At 41.9% G+C, this 23,462-nt stretch overlaps 1 protein-coding gene across 1 annotated transcript in view; it reads right to left on the minus strand.

Annotated features, from left to right (window-relative positions):
* Positions 1-467: 467 nt before the first annotated feature.
* Positions 468-23,462, minus strand: part of cog6 (component of oligomeric golgi complex 6) — a 53,684-nt gene continuing 30,689 nt past the window's right edge. The window contains exons 12-19 of the mRNA XM_063016418.1: positions 22,744-22,835; positions 22,540-22,657; positions 17,534-17,665; positions 16,717-16,884; positions 15,181-15,288; positions 7,924-7,977; positions 7,177-7,256; positions 468-1,284 (exon numbers count right to left, since the gene is read on the minus strand). Coding sequence (XP_062872488.1) covers positions 1,137-1,284; positions 7,177-7,256; positions 7,924-7,977; positions 15,181-15,288; positions 16,717-16,884; positions 17,534-17,665; positions 22,540-22,657; positions 22,744-22,835 — 900 coding nt within the window. The 3' untranslated portion in view covers positions 468-1,136. The remainder of the gene's footprint in view (positions 1,285-7,176; positions 7,257-7,923; positions 7,978-15,180; positions 15,289-16,716; positions 16,885-17,533; positions 17,666-22,539; positions 22,658-22,743; positions 22,836-23,462) is intronic.

Here is a 23,462-nt window from a genome sequence, read left to right on the forward strand (position 1 = left end):
TTGCAAATCAGGGTTGCACTTGGTTATGAAAAATTTTTCTTTATTTAATAAGAAAAGATTTTTTGTACATATATCAGAATGTTCAAACCAAAGTCCAGAATCCTAAGAGAGCAGCAGGGCCATAAAAGCTGGCGTGTGATGCTTTAGAACCTCATGAAAGATCCCAAAAATGACTGGCACTGATAGTTTTTCACAAACTACAGCAGGACAGCAGGATTATTGAAGACATGCAGTATAGACCTCTCAAGCTCGGTGCGCTTTCATAACCAGGCAGTGATTTAACCAAAAGCAACACTGTTGAGTTCATGTGTTTAATCCGTCGATTGTTGGGTTACACTTCAGAATGCAGGGCTGCCACCACACAAGTCCTTGTGGATTAGCTTTGATGATGGAAATGTTAATAATTGGAATCTTGCAGCCAGCACCTCGCTGACTAATTTCAGTTATTCGTAGACTCAATGTACAAGCAGTGTTTAAATTATATTTAATATATTTAAATACAAACAAAAAAAGAAATTGCTAAACAGTACAACAAAACATGGCATTCTGTCACCCATGCAGTCCATAATCAGGTCATTACAAATTTACACCAGTCTTGGGCACTACTTATAATTTCTGCTCACAACCATCTAATTAAACTATGTAGGGAACTGGTGGTCTAAACTTTATTGATTTCTTTGGAGGGGTCAGAAAAGTCTTTAAATCCTTAAAAGTTACCAACAACTAGAAACCAAATAACACAGGATTATTGCTTTTACCAGGTTGAAAGATTTTCCAAACTCTTATTTGTCCCCCACCCTTATACACATGTACAAATCTGTAAATATATTTTTCTGCTTGTCAGTGTAATTCTACACACATATATACATATAGTATAGTACTTTTTTTGTCCATCCTAAACCCCCTTCCCCCAAGCTTGACTTGTTTACTCTTTCTAATACAAAGTGTTGTACTCATAACATTGTGGGAGTCGAATAGAAGGACACTCACACAGTCACTCCCCAGCCCTGAATCCACCACATTTTTCGACTCTGGCTGGTTTATATTGCTGTTCAGCCAACATCTGGTACCAGATCCTGTGGATATCTCTGTCAGATACAAGTATGTGTGTGTGAGAGAGAGAGAGAATGGACGGCTCAGGACAGCAGGGTTTGTACCTGCTGAGGGGATCTGTGTAACACACTCTCAGGTTCTCTGTAGCCATTAGCTGGATTGGTTACGGCTGTATACACCTCTCCATACGCACGGCACACCAGCCCTGTGGATTGTTTGAAGATCTGCTCTCTGTGAAGAGACAAATACAAGTTTAACCAACTGGGTTCTTATTTCTGTTGTGTTTGCTAACACATCATACGGATGATCTGGAGATGTCTGCATTTTAAAAGTAATACAAAAGCAGCTGCACAGATATACACTATATTACCAAAAGTATTCACTCGTCTGCCTTCACACGCATATGAACTTGAGTGACTCCATATTAAACCCTGTGGATTAAGAATGAATGTCGGCACACCCTTTGCAGCTATAACAGCTTCAACTCTTCTGGGAAGGCTTCCCACAAGGTTTAGGAGTGTGTTTATGGGAATTTTTGACCATTCCTCCAGAAGCGCATTTGTGACGTCAGACACTGATGTTGGACGAGAAGGCCTGGCTCACAGTCTTCACTCTAATTCATCCCAGAGGTGTTCTATCGGGTTGAGGTCAGGACTCTGTGCAGGCCAGTCAAGTTCTTCCACACCAAACTCGCTCATCCATGTCTTTATGGACCTTGCTTTGTGCACTGGTGCACAGTCATGTTGGAACAGGAAGGGGCCATCCCCAAACTGTTCCCACAAAGCTGGGAGCATGAAATTGTCCAAAATCTCTTGGTATGCTGAAGCATTAAGAGTTCCTTTCACTGGAACTAAGGGGCCGAGCACAACTCCTGAAAAACCATAATCCCCCTCCACCAAACTTTACACCTGGCACAATGCAGTCAGACAAGTACCGTTCTCCTGGCAACCGCCAAACCCAGACTCATCCATCGGATTGCCAGACGGAGAAGCGTGATTCGTCACTCCAGAGAACACGTCTCCACTGCTCTGGAGTCCAGTGGCGGTGTGCTTTACACCACTGCATCCAACGCTTTGCATTGCGCTTGGTGATATAAGGCTTGGATGCAGCTGCTCGGCCATGGAAACCCATTCCATGAAGCTCTCTACACACCGTTCTTGAGCTAATCTGAAGGTCACATGAAGTTTGGAGGTCTGTAGCGATTGACTCTGTAGAAAGTTGGCGACCTCTGTACACTATGCGCCTCAGCATCCGCTGACCCCGCTCTGTTATTTTACGTGGCCTAACCCTTGGTGGCTGAATTGCTGTAGTTCCCAATCGCTTCCACTTTGTTATAATACCACTGACAGTTGACTGTGGAATATTTAGTAGCGAGGAAATTTCACGACTGGACTTGTTGCACAGGTGGCATCCTATCACGGTACCACGCTGGAATTCACTGAGCTCCTGAGAGCGACCCATTCTTTCACAAATATTAGTAGAAGCAGTCTGCATGCCTAGGTGCTTGGTTTTATACAACTGTGGCCATGGAAGTGATTGGAACATCTGAATTCAAAGAGTTGGATGGGTGAGTGAATACTTTTGGCAATATAGTGTATTTTTAGAGGTGCAGTGACAATGACGATGAATTCGTCTTCACAGCCGACAGGGCTGATTTTAACAAGCTATTTGTCTTGAATTCCTCGTGGATCAGTACAAAATGTTAAATCTGCAGACTGTACATTCTGAATTGTGTGTACGGAGCAAATTGGTCAGGAGCTTTCCACATTCCAGTCTTCTATGACTAGAGATAAAAATGTTGCAAAATGTTCCCCTTAGGATAAAAAGAAAAAGCCTAAAAAGCATGCCTATTTTTTTTTTTACTCTCGAAGGATTCCAGACCCAAGTCTCGAGTTTTATAATGGCAATAAAAGAGTAACAGCCACATTCAGCATCATTTTTGTATTTACAAAAAATCTGCCAGAAAAATTCTAGTAAAAAAGCTGAAAGAATGAAGTTAGATCAATAAATTAAATCAGTGAAAAACGCGATCTAGGGAAAACCGTTCAGTTTATTCTATGCTTGGAAAGATAGTGATGTCACTGGTCCAGGTTTCTCTGACTTTGTTCCTCATTCATGGTGTGAGGAAAACAGATGCTCTGGCCTTAAACAGTTTTTCTAATATTACAAAAAATTCACAGTAACAGTTTCTTTTTAATAATATAAAATTCTTAAATTAAACTGGTTTTACCACAAAAAACGTTGTAATATTTGGATCAACATCAAAGCTTTTCCAACCATTTACGTCTGTAAATCCCTTTAATTTACTTTGTTTAAAATTCTTCGAGAAAGGAATGGATAGTTTGAGAGAAAGAGTGTCATAAAGAAGCCATGCAGTGACAAGGTCAAACTTGTATAGCGATTTTTACAACAGACATCTGCTCAAAGCAACTTTACAGAACCCAGGACCGAAAACCAACACCCCCCAAACCCCTGTTGAGCAAACTGAGAGCAGCGGTGGCAAGGGAAAAACTCCCCTAAGATTACAGGCAAGAAACCTTGTGAGCAACCAGACTCAACAGGGATTCATCCTCCTTGGGTGGCCTGGAGGAAGGTAGCTCTTCAGAAAATAAATAAATATATATATTCTCCCGATTTTTAGTGCATCCAATTTTTACTCAATTGCGTTATGCTTCCTCTCTACTGGTGCTGACCCCTGCCCCAATTGAGAAGATCATACTGACACATGCCCCCTCCGACAAGTGTGCAGTAGCCGACTGCATTTTTTCACCTGCGCAAGGCGAGTTCGTATGCGGATCAGCTTTGTGTACAGACAGCCACACCCTGATAGCATTATCCCTCAACTCTGTGCAGACATCCTTAATCAGCCAGCAGAGGTCGTAATTGCATTAGTTATGAGGTCCTTATCCAGCATTCCCCTCCCTGTATGAACAACAAGCCAGTCGTTGTTCATGTAGCCCCCCAGCCAGCCGGATGGCAGGGCTGAGTTTTGAACCGACGAGTTTGAAATGTCAGCTCTGGTGTGCTAGCGTGTTTTACCGTATATCATATCAGAATGTTTAACTGTCAAGTTGATTGACTTCTGGCGACTAGCCTGTCTTCTGTTTGGCTCCTCAGACTTCCTAATGGCTGGTTCGTTGTTCCTCTGATTGTATCCATTCATCTAGTTCCTGGCCATCTCTCTTATTTTTAACTCTTCCAAGCAGAATTATCTTTTCCAGTGAATTGGTTCTCTTCTAATGTCTCCAAAATAAGAGAGGATCAGTTGGTTACCTGGACTTGAGTGGGAGGTTAAGTTGAAATTGATCGAGAATCCATCCTCTTTGTTTGTCTTCTTCGCCATCCAAGACAGTCTCAAAGGCCTCTGCCAAGAGGAAAGGGATCAATTCCTTTCATGTCATTCGACTCATTCCTTTCAGTCATGATTTTTAGTGTCCAGCTTTTACATCCATAAAGAACTAAGGAAAACACAATAATCTGGATAATTCTGCTCTTTGTTTGTCATGGTCACTGCAGTGTTGAGAATGATCCACCACCTAAATAATACCAGCTCTGTGGTGGTCCTGTGGGGGTCCTGACCATTGAAGAACAGGGTGAAAGCAGGTTTAAAAAAGTATGCAGAGAAACAAATGGACTACAGTCAGTAATTGTAGAACTACAAAGTGCTCCTATATGGTAAATGGAACTAATAAAATGGACAGTGAATGTAGAAACAAAGAGGTGATTTTAATGTTATGGCTGATCAGTGTATATAGTTTACAACAGTTGGCACATCAGTGGTATATGAAGCCTTCTGTTTTGATGGTGAAGCACACTGAGATTTGGCAAGATATCACCAAAAAACATGGGGTGGCCACAGGTGGGACTGCCTGTTTAGAAAAGTACCACACATCAGCAGTGATATAAACACCATGAAGTGATCCAAGTTGCTGGTGAAACCGTACACACAGTGTGTTTACCAAGCACTGGTCCACAGCTAGCAGAAAAGTCTAACAGTGCCACCTAGAGCTCCACAAAAGCTCAGCTTCTAAAGTACACAGGAGAACAGCGTGGGTTTGGGCATGTAAACAAAAAGCACTTTTCTTTGCTCTGTGCATATATAATTAACCTCAAAAGCTTGGTTTTAAAATAAAATGTGTTCACTGACATGCATAATGCACATTCACAGCCCTGGTTTTTAATTCAACTAATCCACCTTTATTTAACTCTCCCTGAGAGCCACGTGGAGTCATGTCACATGGAGCGGTTAGGTGTGGGTGGACGAGCGAGATTCAGAGCTTGAAAAAGATGGGAGAGAGACAGAACAAGAGAGAAAGAAATGGACCGGTGGATAATTAGCGGTGGTCGGCCCATCCACGATTCCATCTCCATTAATAGAGAACATTAACCTGAGGGACACTGAGTGCTGCTCGACCCTGCTACATTTACCATTAACAACGTGACTCAGATAGTCTCTCTCCTTTTCTCTCTCTCAGATAGCAACACCACACTCATGCTAAAAGCATAGTCCTGCAGTGAGGACACATGCAATGCGCGCATGTAGTCGCTCATGGTTACCACCAAACTCATCATTTAGGTTACTTAGCCTTCCTCTAAAATCTTGTAGACCCACACAACTATGCTTGTAAGTAACACCCACAAACTCCTCCATTCTCTGCAGGGATGAATCATACAAGTTTTGTTATACAGGGTGGGCCATTTATATGGATACACCTAAATAAAATGGGAATGGTTGGTGATATTAACTTCCGGTTTGTGGCACATTAGTATATGGGAGGGGGAAAACTTTTCAAGATGGGTGGTGACCATGGTGGCCATTTTGAAGTCGGCCATTTTGGATCCAACTTTAGTTTTTTCAATGGGAAGAGGGTCATTTCATGAGTTATTTACAAGCTTCTCTTTGTTTACAGCCATTGACATGTCGCAGAGGTTAACACGTGAGGAGCGGATAGAAATTGTGTTGATGGCCCCCAAGGTCTCCCGATCTGACCCCCTTAGACTTTTATCTTTGGGGTCATCTGAAGGCAATTGTCTATGCTGTGAAGATACGAGATGTGCAGCACCTGAAACTACAGATACTGGAAGCCTGTGCTAGCATTTCTTCTGCGGTGTTGCTATCAGTGTGTGAAGAGTGGGAGAAGAGGGTTGCATTGACAATCCAACACAATGGGCAGCACTTTGAACACATTTTATAAGTGGTCAGAAACTTTTAAATAACTCATGAAAGAATAAAGTTACGTTAAAATCAAGCACACCATTGTTTTTCTTGTGAAATTCTCAATAAGTTTGATGTGTCACATGACCCTCTTCCCATTGAAAAAACTAAAGTTGGATCCAAAATGGCCGACTTCAAAATGGCCGCCCTGGTCACCACCCATCTTGAAAAGTTTTCCCCCTCCCATATACTAATGTGCCACAAACAGGAAGTTAATATCACCAACCATTCCCATTTTATTTAGGTGTATCCATATAAATGGCCCACCCTGTATATATTATATGTTATATATATGTTATATATATATATATATATATATATATATATATATGTGAAAGTGCTCTACACAACATGCATTGCATATGTAGGTATGTCTTTTCACGTTATACTTTAAATTTATATAAACAAAAGCAATCTATTCTGCTAGCCTACCACCATACAGATCCAGATTCATACCTCAGCAGGGGCTATCTGCCAGCCAGGAAGATTGCATGTCATATGCTGACATGAGTTTTCTGGGTAGGGGTGGGCACTGTGTATGGGGTGGGTTTCTGCCCTGCATTTTGTCTAAATTAGATTTGGCAAGTGTTTCTGGAGGAACTGTACCCCTGTACAAATTATCATTAGTCTAAAAGCAGGTCAAATCTGAACAGCCCACCTGTTCGGGGACAATTTGTGGTTCCATAAACTTTTCACTTGCAAATCAAACTAAATTTGTACCTAAGAACAACTACTATTACTACTCAGTGTGAGCAGACTTTCTAGCCAACAGCAACTTCTTATGACAAAACACCACAGTTCAGTGTAAAGACAATATATGTGAATATGAAGTGTATGTATGCACTGGAAAACAAAAATAAAAGGTTGGATTACCTGTTTTAGCTCACTGTATGTGTATGAAGACTTACCTGATAGCTGCACTGAGGAGAAAGTTGAGTTGGGGCATCACAAAGGTATCTGGAGATGCCAAGTAGCGATCAAACTGGACCTGTATAAAATAAACAAAATTTTTAATATTTTAGGTAAAGCTAATATACAAGTTGGAGTGTAAGAATAAGAAGATGAGTATGATTTAAAGACTGAATCCTAATTTTGGATAATTCCCATTATCAAAATATGCCACATTGCCGCTCAGGTGGCGCAGCAGTAAAATACACTAGTACACCAGAGCTGGGATTCGAATACATCGTATCGAATCTCAGCTCTGGCGGCTACATGAACAATGATTGGCTGTTGTTCAGAGTGGGACAAGCCGGACTTGTGGAATAATGCTGATCAGGGTGTGGCTCTCCGTGCACAAGGCTGATCTGCATGTGAGCTCGCCTCGTGCGGGTGAAAAGAGGCAGTCGGTACTGCACGTGTCGGAGGGGGCGTGTGTCAGTTGCGATGCTCCTCAGTCAGCAGTGGAGGGTTGTATTGGTAGAGGTGAAGCATAACGTAATCAGGGTAGTTAAATATGACTAGATTAGGGGAGAAAATTGGGGGGGGGGGGGGGGGGGGGAATGCCACATTATAAATTCACAATATAAATGTTTATGTATACATGAATGAAACAAACATTAAAAAAGTCACTGCTTGATGTTATTTTGGTGACAAATAGAATGAAAAATGACAAGCCTGACTAGTGGGCATAGAGTAACACAGATGTGACTCACCATAGCTGCTTTTAAAGATGAACTATCCATAGATGGGAGGTTGGATAAAGTACCCTAAAAAAGTGGGAAAAAACTTGTGAGACAACCTCTTAAACTTATTCTCAGAAGAAAAATTAAGTTCACAAGGTATACAGTAATTAAAAATATATATTTTCATGTTGATGCCAACAGCACACAATGCTTCATTATTAAAAACCAGATGTGCAGGTTTAGTTCAAAAGGTCACATTCTGTCGTCAGTAGTCATAACAGGTGAGTTTTATGATAGTGATACGTTTCCTGTAAGCGTCATCACAGCTTTTATAACGTAATGTCATGACAGCTTTTCTCACAGGCTACGTTCGACTTAAATTGCTCTAGTTACTATTTACGACCAGGCATAACATTATGACCACTGACAGGTGAAGTGAATAACACTGATTATCTCTTCATTACGGCACCTGTTAGTGGGTGGGATATATTAGGCGGCAAGTGAACATTTTATCCTCAAAGTTGGTGTGTTAGAAGCAGAAAAAATGGGCAAGCGTAAGGATTTGAGCGAGTTTGACAAGGGCCAAATTGTGATAACTAGACTACTGGGTCAGAGCATCTCCAAAACTGCAGCTCTTGAGGGGTGGAGCTGCAGTGGTCAGTATCTATCAAAAGTGGTCCAGGAACGGAACAGTGGTAAACCAGCAACAAGGTCATGGGCAGCCACGGCTCATTGATGAAAGCATGTAGAGAAACAGATGGACTACAGTCAGTAATTGTACAGTAGAACTACAAAGTGCTTCTATATGGTAAGTGGAGCTTACAACAATGAGGTGGTCATAATGTTATGGCTGATCGGTGTAGGTTCCTTACAAGTCTTTAAATTTTTAACATCAACCCTAGACAGGCACAGACTCAGTAATGGACAGGGTGGACAGATGGATGGATGGACAGATGGATGAGTCATAGACTTAAAAATACACCAGTGGTGATTCACTATTAATTATTTAATCTAACCCAGGAATATGTTTAATTCATGTCCGTGTAACCAGCCATACATTATAATATTCCTACAAGCTCTTATAATAATAAAAAGCTGAAAAATAAATGATTGTCCAGACAGCTACCTGTCATTAGTCAGAAGAACTGACAATAACCATATTAGAAACTATAACAGAACAGCAAAACAACTTTCTCCAGCAACATTTCAATCCCATTTTCAATGTCAGAAGTCTGAATAATAGAGGGCGGGAGGCACCAGAATTACCAACGAGAGTTGAGTGAAGCAGAAGGCGAGACAGTTGTGTTCTGCACTTGTGGACAGCAGGTGTCTTAAGACAGTTAGTCACTCTGCAGCCTCTCATAGGGGAGTGGGCAGGAACTGGCAAGTGAACGGCCAGACTGCTCGACTGTGCCATGACCACATTTTTCTGTCCTTACTAATCATTGTACTCGGAACTGTCCGTTCTTGTAAATTATGAGTTTGTCAAATGACGAGTTGGTCGTGTGAATTTGTAATACTGCAGTGTGTTGCAGTTGTATCATTTCTTCTAAATAGATTGACCTGAAGTGACAGGCATAATAGTCCCTAAAGTAATGAGTTGCCAGCAGCTTTTCTGGTGGTAAATGATTTTAGTAATTACAGTTACACTGGCAAACGAGGGCGGCACTGTGGCTCGCCTCACAGCAAGAAGGTCCTGGGTTCGATCCCCAGGTGGGGCGGTCCAGGTCCTTTCTGTGTGAAGTTTGCATGTTCCCCCTGTGTCTGTGTGGGTTTCCTCCGGGAGCTCCGGTTTCCAACCACAGTCCGAAGACATGCAAGTGAGGTGGAACTGGAGATACAAAATTGTCCATGACTGTGTTTGACATTAAACTTGTAAACTGATGAGTAATTACCGTTTCTGTCATGAATGTAACCAAAGTGTGTAAAACATGACGTTAAAGTCCTAATAAATAAATAAATAAATACACTAGCAAACCATGTACTCGCAATAATAAATAACATAATGATACTTAAAAATCTGATTTGACATGGAACATGTTTCAGTTGGCATAATAATAACAGTAATAATAATTAAAGCTCAAGCTCAATAGAGTCAAGAGTCAATTACGCTAGCCAGGTTCGAATCTCAGTGGTACTGTCGGTCAGCCATGCATCTATGTACACAGACACGATTGGCTATGTGTAAGAGGAGGTTTGCCACCAGATTGTCGCCCTGTCCATGGCCAAAATTACGTGGACACCCGAACTAATTATTGTGTTTAGGTGTTTAAACCACACCTTTTGCTAACAGGTGTGTTAATTGAATGCTTCCAAAACTGTGACAGAAGTTTGGGACAAGCCCTGTCCTGTTAAAGTGTTTGACTAATTTAATGTGGTCTGCACAGAGCTCTGACTGCAACACTAATAAACACTTTTAATATACTGTGCATACTTAATATTTTTAGCACCAAAATATCATCAAGAATGAACAAAATACGAGAGGAAGGAGAGGAAATGTAACTGTATATAATGAGGCGTGTGAGAAATGAGTGCATATGAGAAATAATTTCTTTTTATCTCGGACCTTTTTATAATCTCAGGTCATTTCCTGGTGTGTGAAAAACTTGAGAAAGGCCACGCTCCCAGAACTATTAATGAGAGCTTCACCGTAGAGTAACCATGGCAACAGGGTATAAAGAGAGGCTACGTTAACAAAAGACTATTCCGGTAAAATGAGAAAAATAGGCAGGGAAAAAAAAGCGACGTGAGCAATGAGTGACTGGGATGGACGGCCGGTTGACAGCACGCTGATTACAGGCAATATAGTGGTCATAAACTAAGCTGTGAATATAATAAGCTCTAAAGAGACATTACTGACACACACTCACACACACACAATCCTGTAAAAAGCTTCTAAGCGCTGTTCGCTCAACGTGCATGGAAAAAAAAAAAAATGATACATTGCAAAAAAAAAAATGAAATTTAGATGAGTCATTTATATTATGTGAACTTATGTAAACTTTATAAAGTTTGTAGACTCCTGAATGTAAGCATGTTGTACATCCTATTCCAAAACCAAAAGCATAAACACTTTATCCCCATTTGCAGCTATAACAGCCTGAGTCTTCTGAAAAGCTTTGTTGGAAATTGTCCCCAGTTTGTCAAAAACTGACACTGATGTTGGACAAAAACACCTTATTTGCAATGGACATTCCAATTAATCTCAACTGTGTCTAATGGGATAGGGGACAGGACTCAGTACAAGCAACTGAACAGTGGGACATCAAATCATGTTTAATGGACTTCACTATATGCACATGGGAACAGTCTATATATACAATATTCAGAAAAAAGACCCTTGCAAAACTACTACTCATAAGTATGTGTACATGTTTCAGTGAAATAAACATTTGTTTATTGTATAAACAAAATAAAAATATAAATAAAAAATTCTTCCAAAATTCCAAATAAAAGCCGCTCAGGTTGCGCAGCGGTAAAAAGACACGCTGCAACCAGAGCTGGATTCTGAGTACATCGTTTCGAATCCAGCTCTGCCTCCCCGGTTCGAGGCTGGGCGGCTGTATGAGCAACGATTGGCCGGTTGCTCAGTTGGGGGGTGGGACAAAGAACCGGATGTGGGTCTCTCTCTGTCAGAATGCGATTACGACCTCTGCCGGCTTATTAGAGGCGCCTGCACAAGAGATGAGGAAGAGTGCCCTTAGGGTGTGTCTCTCCGCATGCAATGCTAGGTGGCGCCAAACTCATCAATGTGTGGGTGGCAAAAATGCATCCGGCTGCTGCTCATGTTTCGGAGGGGATATGGGTTAGCTTCGATCTCCTCTGTCAGGGCAGGGTTCGGCATAGACAGAGAGGAAGCACGATGCAAATTGAACAATTGGATGTGCTAAAAAAAAATTAAAAAAAAAAAAAAAAAAAAAAGGCGCAGGTGGCGCAGTGGTAAAACACCAAAGCTGGGATTTCGAATACATCGTATCAAACCTCAGCTCTGCCATCAGGCTAAGCTGGGCGCTACATGAACGACGACTGGCCGTTGTTCAGGGTGGAATGAGCCGGACCAGGCTTATGACCGCTGCTGGCTGATTGATGGCGCCTGTGCAGAGTTGGGGAATAATGCTGATCAGGGTGTGGCTCTCTGTGCACAAGGCTGATCCGCATATGAACTCGCCTTGTGCAGGTGAAAAGAGGCAATCGGTACTGCACACGTGTCGAAGGGGGCGTGCGTCAGTTGCGAAGCTCCTCAGTCAGCAGTGGAGGGTTGTATCGGTAGAGGTGAAGCATAACGCAATCAGGGTAGTTAGATATGACTAGATTAGGGGAGAAAATTGGGGGAAGAAATCAGAGAAAGAAAGTTAAATATACTGGTATACAGTGTATCACAAAAGTGAGTACACCCCTCACATTTCTGCAAATATTTCATTATAACTTTTCATTGGACAACACTATAGACATGAAACTTGGATAGAACTTAGAGTAGTCAGTGTACAGCTTGTATAGCAGTGTAGATTTACTGTCTTCTGAAAATAACTCAACACACAGCCATTAATGTCTAAATAGCTGGCAACATAAGTGAGTACACCCCACAGTGAACATGTCCAAATTGTGCCCAAATGTGTCGTTGTCCCTCCCTGGTGTCATGTGTCAAGGTCCCAGGTGTGAATGGGGAGCAGGGCTGTTAAATTTGGTGTTTTGGGTACAATTCTCTCATACTGGCCACTGGATATTCAACATGGCACCTCATGGCAAAGAACTCTCTGAGGATGTGAGAAATAGAATTGTTGCTCTCCACAAAGATGGCCTGGGCTATAAGAAGATTGCTAACACCCTGAAACTGAGCTACAGCATGGTGGCCAAGGTCATACAGCGGTTTTCCAGGACAGGTTCCACTCGGAAAAGGCTTCGCCAGGGTCGACCAAAGAAGTTGAGTCCACGTGTTCGGCGTCATATCCAGAGGTTGGCTTTAAAAAATAGACACATGAGTGCTGCCAGCATTGCTGCAGACGTTGAAGACGTGGGAGGTCAGCCTGTCAGTGCTCAGACCATACGTCGCACACTGCATCAACTCGGTCTGCATGGTCGTCATCCCAGAAGGAAGCTGACGCAGAAAAAAGCCCGCAAACAGTTTGCTGAAGACAAGCAGTCCAAGAACATGGATTACTGGAATGCCCTGTGGTCTGACGAGACCAAGATAAACTTGTTTGGCTCAGATGGTGTCCAGCATGTGTGGCGGCACCCTGGTGAGAAGTACCAAGACAACTGTATCTTGCCTACAGTCAAGCATGGTGGTGGTAGCATCATGGTCTTGGGCTGCATGAGTGTTGCTGGCACTGGGGAGCTGCAGTTCATTGAGGGAAACATGAATTCCAACATGTACTGTGACATTCTGAAACAGAGCATGATCCCCTCCCTTCGAAAACTGGGCCTCATGGCAGTTTTCAAACAGGATAACGACCCCAAACACAACCTCCAAGATGACAACTGCCTTGCTGAGGAAGCTGAAGGTAAAGGTGATGGACTAAACCCAATTGAGCACCTGTGGCGCATCCTCAAGTGGAAGGTGGAGGAGTTCAAGGTGTCTAACATCCACCAGCTCCGTGATGTCATCATGGAGGAGTGGAAGAGGATTCCAGTAGCAACCAGTGCAGCTCTGGTGAATTCCATGCCCAGGAGGGTTAAGGCAGTGCTGGATAATAATGGTGGTCACACAAAATATTGACACTTTGGGCACAATTTGGACATGTTCACTGTGGGGTGTACTCACTTATGTTGCCAGCCATTTAGACATTAATGGCTGTGTGTTGAGTTATTTTCAGAAGACAGTAAATCTACACTGCTATACAAGCTGTACACTGACTACTCTAAGTTCTATCCAAGTTTCATGTCTATAGTGTTGTCCCATGAAAAGATATAATGAAATATTTGCAGAAATGTGAGGGGTGTACTCACTTTTGTGATACACTGTATGTATATGGGTTTTAGGCTTTGCTCATGGGCCCAACAGTGGCAACCTGGCAGTGGTGGGGCTTGAACCAGCAACCTTTTGATTACTAGTCCAGTACCTTAACCAATATATGTTGGATTAACGCTGATTTTGAATCAGTTTTTATAAATCTTGGCTCTTCATTGCTTTATGTTTCGTTTCATTTTCTATTACCAATAAGTGTGGCTGCAACATTAGAACTTATAATAATAATTAGGATTAGGGTTCACAAACTTTTTGCCATATAGTAGCACATAAGAAACACTTCTGACTGGTTCCTGCACTTGGAAACAATAGTCATAAATTAAACACATATTGTCATGTAGACGATAATGACAAATTTTCTATCATATTGATTGTTAGCTATTAAAGAATCTAAAATAACCAGAAATATACTCATTCCTAATTGGGTGGACTCAATCGCAATTTCACAACAAACTGACTTATATTGGAATGTAACCATGACGGCAGTATAAATACAGTGTGGTTTCTTGGTTTCAAGCAACTTGTTCCTACAACAAAGGCTGTGTCCAAACCAGTTTGGACTGCACTAAACAGCATGTTGAAACAGTAATGCCACCCCTACTGATGTATTCATTTAGCCTAGTGTTTTTCTATCAACACCACTTCTTCAGATAAGTCCTTGTTGCTTTTTACATTCACGCTATTGTTTGAGAGTGACTTTTCCAAACTGCCTGGTTCCCTCTCTGGAGCTCTTAACTGGCCAACTGAAGGCTTTGGAAGTTTTGCTCAATAGGAATCATAAGCCAGGTTTACTCTCTTCAAAGGAGTTAAAAGTGGCACAGTACATTTACATGTACAGCATTTAGCTGATGCCTTTATCAATTGAGACTATACATTGCAAGCACTTGAGAGTTAAGGGCCTTGCTCAAAGACCCAACAGTGGCAACCTGGCAGATGTGGGGCTTGAACCAGTGACCTTCCAGTTACTAGTCCTGTACTTTAACCACTGAGCTACCACTGCCCAGTAAGATCAGAGCTCATGTTTTAACACTTGTCTGTAGGATTTGAAGTATTTAATTCTCAGATTAATATTGCACTGCATGTGTTTTAACACAGTTTATAATTTTGACTTGAATAGGCTAAAAGTTTACAGAATACCCAAAACATGATTTATAAACAGTAAAAAACTGTATTAACTGCTTTCTCTCTAGCTTGATACACATTTGTCCATGTGCAAGTATCTGGTGCTGAAATACAAATAAGGTGCACACCTATAATATTTTATATTGCATGTAATTATGTAGCATGACATTATAAAGTGGCTGCTGGCTTGGTGCACTCACCTGCTCTGAGCTGTGCTGTTGTAAACAATGATAGATATAACCGAGTCCAGCCCTCGTCAGCACGAAAGATGCCTGCTCGTTGATCAGAGTGTCCAAATGTGCCTCGATCTAATACACACAACAGCAGACAAAGTATAAAAATTAGGGCTGTCGAAGTTAACGCGATAATAACGCATTAACGCGATTTCAATTTAACACGATTTTAAAAAATAGTGCCGTTAACGCAAATTCTATTTGGCCCTGCAAGTCATCCGTAGTTCATGTTGTGACTTGACCGTGCACGGCATCTCTCATTAAGTGTGGGGCGCGCGTCTGACTGGTAGAACCAACGTTTTAACGTCGGATTTGCCACCGTTTGTTTCATTTGCGGTTTGTTAACATAATGTAACCGAGCGTCGTAGTGATGCACTCGCTTAATAAAGAAATAAATACACGCTATATTCACAAATTGTCGGAAGCAGAACACTTTTATTAGCTTCTTCTGTTACGGTACCGAGAGTCATCGCGTTAGCCAAGCATGCTATTACATGAACTATGGAAGCCCCAAAGGGTCAAAACACACTCACTTCGTGTAGAAACGTCCATCAAACCATTGTCACAATACAACCACAGTAAAGTCTGTTACAATAACTACGCCTTATCCCACCTAAAGCACCGCTGATCTACAATGTTTGCTGATGGAGAAATTCTAACCTACAATCTGACATATATACGAAGTCAAGGGTCTCTGCTGGATAGTATTACTGCCTAGTATGTGAGTGAATAAAACTCCCTTACAGTTTTCTCTTGTCCCAGCAGTTTTTAACATAAGTACATTTAGCATAAAATGTGTTCACCATTTTAATGGTAACATTTCACTTAAAATCCTTGTTTTCTATAACATTTACACAGATTTTTTTTTAAACGCGATTAATCGCGATTAAAAATTGTAATCGTTTGACAGCCCTAATTAAAATATATCCAGCTTATTGTTTATTTATTTATTTAGGATTTTAACGGCATGTTTTACACTTTGGTTACATTCATGACAGGACAGGTAGTTACTGGTTATACAAGATTCATCGGTTTACAAGTTTAATATAACACACAGTCATTGACCATTTTGTATCTCTAATTCACCTGACTGCACGTCCGATAATTTTTTTCTGTTCAGCATCGTCACACTGAACAATTTCACTTCAATGTTTGATGAATAAAGCCTTGAATATTTATTCATCTACACCCACATCACCCTTTATAATAGGCCACTTTTATTGGACCACTCCAAAATGTTCTTTTTTTTTTTTAGTCTCAGCTTCAACTCATGGACTGATGGCCTTCCATTCTCTGCAAGAATAGGTCTGAGTCAATAATGGCAAGTTGTCTAGTCTATTACAGGCCAAAGTCTTCCCAACACATTCATGTTTATACTATGAAATGTTGTATTTGCATGATGGAAATAATGAAACCCATGTTGTCCAAACTTCAAAATACTTTACAAATGTGGAACCCCTCGTGAATGAGAAACAATGTGGTTAAATAGAATTTTGGTCATACCTGAAACTCGAGCATTTCTAGCCTCTTGTCTGTGAACTCGAACAGAGCCAGCGTGGTTTTCATCACGTAGAGTGAATTGACCATATAGGTGGCCATATCAGCTGTGCCCAGGTTACTGGCGGACACGGTACAGAGCTGCAGCAGGGGGTCCAGGATACACGACAACACCTGAACAAAACAATGTAAAAGTATATAAAGCAAAAACTTAAAACTATAGATAAGTAAGCAAGTATTGTTTGGTCATATTAAACTTGTGTGTTCTATTTAATAAGAAAAAAAAACACTTGCTTTATTATATTTATTTGGATGGATGTCTTGGCTGTGAACTTTGGTTCACTGTAACTGCTGCTTTGTGTAGCACCACCCACCAAATTTAAATGTTTTTAGTAAACAGTCAGACCTGTAATTGTATGTTCTAAAAAAATGTGGCATCCCTTAATTTTTACATCCCAGGCCTTCAAAATAAATAATTTCTCAGGCAAAAAAAACCTCTCCTGTTTTAATTAATTTAACTGTTGTCTTATTTTGATTCACACTTGAACTTTTTCATCATGTTAAGTTTAATGTAATTTTCTGTATGGAAAAAGCTCTAACAGCCCTGTAGAGCTTAGTACATATACTACTATTAATACATGTATTACTATAATTAAGTGTGAGCGCTTGGCTGGTGCAATGGTAAATAATGCAAGCCCGCTACATCTGGAATAAGGAAAAGACAAATCTAAATGATTATATGAAATTAATAACACTATAAGCAACACTCCTATTATATAAGCTATAAGAAACAGGACTCTGCAACCCTTAGTGTGTTCTTTACCTGAGCAAAGTCCGCCTGCCGTGCATCCAGAGGAAGCACAGATGAGTCATGTGATGCTAATACCTCCCTGAGGAGTGACAGCGTCTGGGTGAGGGAGGCTGTAGGGCCCAGATCAGGGGGAGGCAGTTCAACCTGAGGAAGTCAGAGAGAGGGAAATGATTATAATAATAAAAGTAATTATGAATATTAATAAATATATACACTGTGATTTAAAAGAGATTTCTCTGTACCTTTGCCCATTAGTGTTAATCAATTCCAATATATATATATATATATATATATATACAGTGTATCACAAAAGTGAGTACACCCCTCACATTTCTGCAAATATTTCATTATATCTTTTCATGGGACAACACTATAGGCATGAAACTTGGATATAACTTAGAGTAGTCAGTGTACAGCTTGTATAGCAGTGTAGATTTACTGTCTTCTGAAAATAACTCAACACACAGCCATTAATGTCTAAATAGCTGGCAACATAAGTGAGTACACCCCACAGTGAACATGTCCAAATTGTGCCCAAATGTGTCGTTGTCCCTCCCTGGTGTCATGTGTCAAGGTCCCAGGTGTAAATGGGGAGCAGGGCTGTTAAATTTGGTGTTTTGGGTACAATTCTCTCATACTGGCCACTGGATATTCAACATGGCACCTCATGGCAAAGAACTCTCTGAGGATGTGAGAAATAGAATTGTTGCTCTCCACAAAGATGGCCTGGGCTATAAGAAGATTGCTAACACCCTGAAACTGAGCTACAGCATGGTGGCCAAGGTCATACAGCGGTTTTCCAGGACCGGTTCCACTCGGAACAGGCTTCGCCAGGGTCGACCAAAGAAGTTGAGTCCACGTGTTCGGCGTCATATCCAGAGGTTGGCTTTAAAAAATAGACACATGAGTGCTGCCAGCATTGCTGCAGAGGTTGAAGACGTGGGAGGTCAGCCTGTCAGTGCTCAGACCATACGCCGCACACTGCATCAACTCGGTCTGCATGGTCGTCATCCCAGAAGGAAGCTGACGCACAAGAAAGCCAGCAAACAGTTTGCTGAAGACAAGCAGTCCAAGAACATGGATTACTGGAATGCCCTGTGGTCTGACGAGACCAAGATAAACTTGTTTGGCTCAGATGGTGTCCAGCATGTGTGGCGGCGCCCTGGTGAGAAGTACCAAGACAACTGTATCTTGCCTACAGTCAAGCATGGTGGTGGTAGCATCATGGTCTTGGGCTGCATGAGTGTTGCTGGCACTGGGGAGCTGCAGTTCATTGAGGGAAACATGAATTTCAACATGTACTGTGACATTCTGAAACAGAGCATGATCCCCTCCCTTCGAAAACTGGGCCTCATGGCAGTTTTCCAACAGGATAACGACCCCAAACACAACCTCCAAGATGACAACTGCCTTGCTGAGGAAGCTGAAGGTAAAGGTGATGGACTAAACCCAATTGAGCACCTGTGGCGCATCCTCAAGTGGAAGGTGGAGGAGTTCAAGGTGTCTAACATCCACCAACTCCGTGATGTCATCATGGAGGAGTGGAAGAGGATTCCAGTAGCAACCTGTGCAGCTCTGGTGAATTCCATGCCCAGGAGGGTTAAGGCAGTGCTGGATAATAATGGTGGTCACACAAAATATTGACACTTTGGGCACAATTTGGACATGTTCACTGTGGGGTGTACTCACTTATGTTGCCAGCCATTTAGACACTAATGGCTGTGTGTTGAGTTATTTTTAGAAGACAGTAAATCTACACTGCTATACAAGCTGTACACTGACTACTCTAAGTTATATCCAAGTTTTAGTTCTATAGTGTTGTCCCATGAAAAGATATAATAAAGTATTTGCAGAAATGTGAGGGGTGTACTCACTTTTGTGATACACTGTATATATATATATATATATATACAGTGTATCACAAAAGTGAGTACACCCCTCACATTTCTGCAGATATTTAAGTATATCTTTTCATGGGACAACACTGACAAAATGACACTTTGACACAATGAAAAGTAGTCTGTGTGCAGCTTATATAACAGTGTAAATTTATTCTTCCCTCAAAATAACTCAATATACAGCCATTAATGTCTAAACCACCGGCAACAAAAGTGAGTACACCCCTAAGAGACTACACCCCTAAATGTCCAAATTGAGCACTGCTTGTCATTTTCCCTCCAAAATGTCATGTGATTTGTTAGTGTTACTAGGTCTCAGGTGTGCATAGGGAGCAGGTGTGTTCAATTTAGTAGTACAGCTCTCACACTCTCTCATACTGGTCACTGAAAGTTCCAACATGGCACCTCATGGCAAAGAACTCTCTGAGGATCTTAAAAGACGAATTGTTGCGCTACATGAAGATGGCCAAGGCTACAAGAAGATTGCCAACAACCTGAAACTAAGCTGCAGCACAGTGGCCAAGATCATCCAGCGTTTTAAAAGAGCAGGGTCCACTCAGAACAGACCTCGCGTTGGTCGTCCAAAGAAGCTGAGTGCACGTGCTCAGCGTCACATCCAACTGCTGTCTTTGAAAGATAGGCGCAGGAGTGCTGTCAGCATTGCTGCAGAGATTGAAAAGGTGGGGGGTCAGCCTGTCAGTGCTCAGACCATACGCCGCACACTACATCAAATTGGTCTGCATGGCTGTCACCTGTCAACAAAGGACATGGATTACTGGAACCATGTCCTATGGTCTGATGAGACCAAGATTAATTTGTTTGGTTCAGATGGTCTCAAGCATGTGTGGCGGCAATCAGGTGAGGAGTACAAAGATAAGTGTGTCATGCCTACAGTCAAGCATGGTGGTGGGAATGCCATGGTCTGGGGCTGCATGGGTGCAGCAGGTGTTGGGGAGTTACATTTCATTGAGGGACACATGAACTCCAATATGTACTGTGAAATACTGAAGCAGAGCATGATCCCCTCCCTCCGGAAACTGGGTCGCAGGGCAGTGTTCCAGCATGATAATGACCCCAAACACACCTCTAAGACGACCACTGCTTTATTGAAGAGGCTGAGGGTAAAGGTGATGGACTGGCCAAGCATGTCTCCAGACCTAAACCCAATAGAACATCTTTGGGGCATCCTCAAGCGGAAGGTGGAGGAGCGCAAAGTCTCGAATATCCGCCAGCTCCGTGATGTCGTCATGGAGGAGTGGAAAAGCATTCCAGTGGCAACCTGTGAAGCTCTGGTAAACTCCATGCCCAGGAGAGTTAAGGCAGTTCTGGGAAATAATGGTGGCCACACAAAATATTGACACTTCAGGAACTTTCACTAAGGGGTGTACTCACTTTTGTTGCCGGTGGTTTAGACATTAATGGCTGTATATTGAGTTATTTTGAGGGAAGAATAAATTTACACTGTTATATAAGCTGCACACAGACTACTTTTCATTGTGTCAAAGTGTCATTTTGTCAGTGTTGTCCCATGAAAAGATATACTTAAATATCTGCAGAAATGTGAGGGGTGTACTCACTTTTGTGATACACTGTATATATATATATATATATATACACCGACCAGGCATAACATTATGACCACTGACAGGTGAAGTGAATAACACTGATTATCTCTTCAGCATGGCACCTGTTAGTGGGTGGGATATATTAGGTAGCAAGTGAACATTTTATCCTCAAAGTTGATGTGTGCAGGAAAAATGGGCAAGCGTAAGGATTTGAGCGAGTTTGACAAGGGCCAAATTGTGATGGCGAGACGACTGGGTCAGAGCATCTCCAAAACCGCAGCTCTTCAGTATCTATCGAAAGTGGTCCAAGTAAGGAACAGTGGTAAACCGGCGACAAGGTCACAGGGAGCGAAGGCTGGCCTGTGTGGTCCGATCCAACAGACGAGCTACTGTAGCTCAAATTGCTGAAGAAGTTAATGCTGGTTCTGATAGAAAGGTGTCAGAATACACAGTGCATCTGTACAGAAAGTTTAGGAGCACACAAATCCACCAAAGTATGGGAGAATAAGATTGGTGGACTGCGCACACATCAGAGGGAGTATGTGTCAGGCGAATATACACCCTCCTTGGACGCCATTGGGGTCCCCAGCAGCAAATTGGCTTCTCTAAATTTGGAAAAAATTGGGGGGTGCTTTAAAAAAGTGTGTAATGTCACATTGTCACCATAGTTTGTAAATCTGCCTGAATCTAAAAATAATAAATTGACATTTACGTTTCTGGATTTATAATTACATTAGCTTTAAGTTATTAAGTCATTCGTCAGCTGTTCCTTTTTAAAAGCAATTGAGGGTTTATGGGCTCACTCAAGGGCCAAACAGTGGCAGCATGTTGGTAATGCACTTTCAGTCAAATAGCTGAAAACAGTATTTTTACTGGAGTGAAAGAAAAAAAAAACCACTAGAGTGCAGTTTATATATCCAAACTATATCAAATGTTGTTCATTTTTCAGGTAGCAGAGTATAGACTCTTCTAATGCTCGATACTCATCTCCCCTGTGCGACTTACTCTAATAAAGCCTGAGCTCTTTTACCCATCCTTCCATGCTAGAAGCTCCGCTGCTCTGAAGCAGCTAATAGAGCTTATTAGCTCTGGTCAGCGTTTCTGGCACCTGGCCTTGGCCACTGATATGTAACCTCCTTAAGCTTTATTCGATTAGTGTGCTACCAAGGTGACGATTCTCTCGGAAGAGTGACGAGCGAGACCGTCTTGTTGTTTCAACGGATCGACCCGTCAGTGAAGGAGCCTTCTGAAGAAGCCCGGCCGTGTTCATGGATATTTTGGTGGTAATTTAGGTGTGCGGCTGCTGTTTTGCTGCACAGGCTAATTGGTTAAGCGGAGCCGTGCGCCCCTGCTGTTTACAAGGTACAAGTTCTTCCAGTTTATTGACTTCAAGCATTGTGCAATAACAGGAAAGGTCATATGGAGCTGTAATATGTGGATCATAATTACATGTCTTTAATTATGATTAAATATGTGCTCATATTAAACTGGTTTTAATGGTTATATTCCTTTTTCAATGCCAAGAATTCCTGTCAAGTCAGCACTATTTATTTACCTTGTCCATGAGACGGCTAGCATGAAGACTGAGGCTGTTGAAGAACATCTTCTTGCTAAGAACGTGCATCTCCTCCATGGTCATTAAGAGAGCTGCAGCACTTGTGCCAATGATGCCACTAAAAGAAGACAATAGTAAAAACATTTAAGCTTTAATTTAGCAGAAATGAGTGTTTTATCTATTAGTGGGTGAATTCTGCTGTACCTGATGGTGTGGTGGTAGAACTTGAGCAGGTTGGAGAGTTTGTAGAGCAGCACAGCACCCGGCTCTGCAACAATCACCTGCTCGATCCTCACCTACTCAACACACAACAGAACAAAGTGGATAATGGTGTCCATATACACTGATCAACCATAACATTAAAACCACCTCTACACTCACTGTCTATTTTATCAGCTCCACTTACCATATAGAAGCACTTTGTAGTTCTACAATTACTGACTGTAGTCCATCTGTTTCTCTACATACTTTTTTAACCTGCTTTCACCCTGTTCTTCAATGGTCAGGACTGTCACAGGACCCCCACAGAGCAGGTATTACTGCAGTGACACTGACATGGTGGTGGTGTGTTAGTGTGTGTTGTGCTGGTATGAGTGGATCAGACACAGCAGCGCTGCTGGATTTTTCAAATACCGTGTCCACTCACTGTCCACTCTATTAGACACTCCTACCTAATTGGTCCACCTTGTAGATGTAAAGTCAGAGGCGATCGCTCATCTATTGCTGCTGTTTGAGTTGGTCATCTTCTAGACCTTCATCAGTGGGCATAGTACGCTGCCCACGGGGCGCTGTTGGCTGGATATTTTTGGTTGGTGGACTATTCTTAGTCCAGCAGTGACAGTGAGGTGTTTAAAAACTCCAGCAGCGCGGCTGTGTCTGATCCACTCATACCAGCACAACACACACTAACACACCACCACGAT

Source organism: Trichomycterus rosablanca, chromosome 20, assembly GCF_030014385.1.
Source record: "Trichomycterus rosablanca isolate fTriRos1 chromosome 20, fTriRos1.hap1, whole genome shotgun sequence".
NCBI classification, from domain to species: domain Eukaryota; kingdom Metazoa; phylum Chordata; class Actinopteri; order Siluriformes; family Trichomycteridae; genus Trichomycterus; species Trichomycterus rosablanca.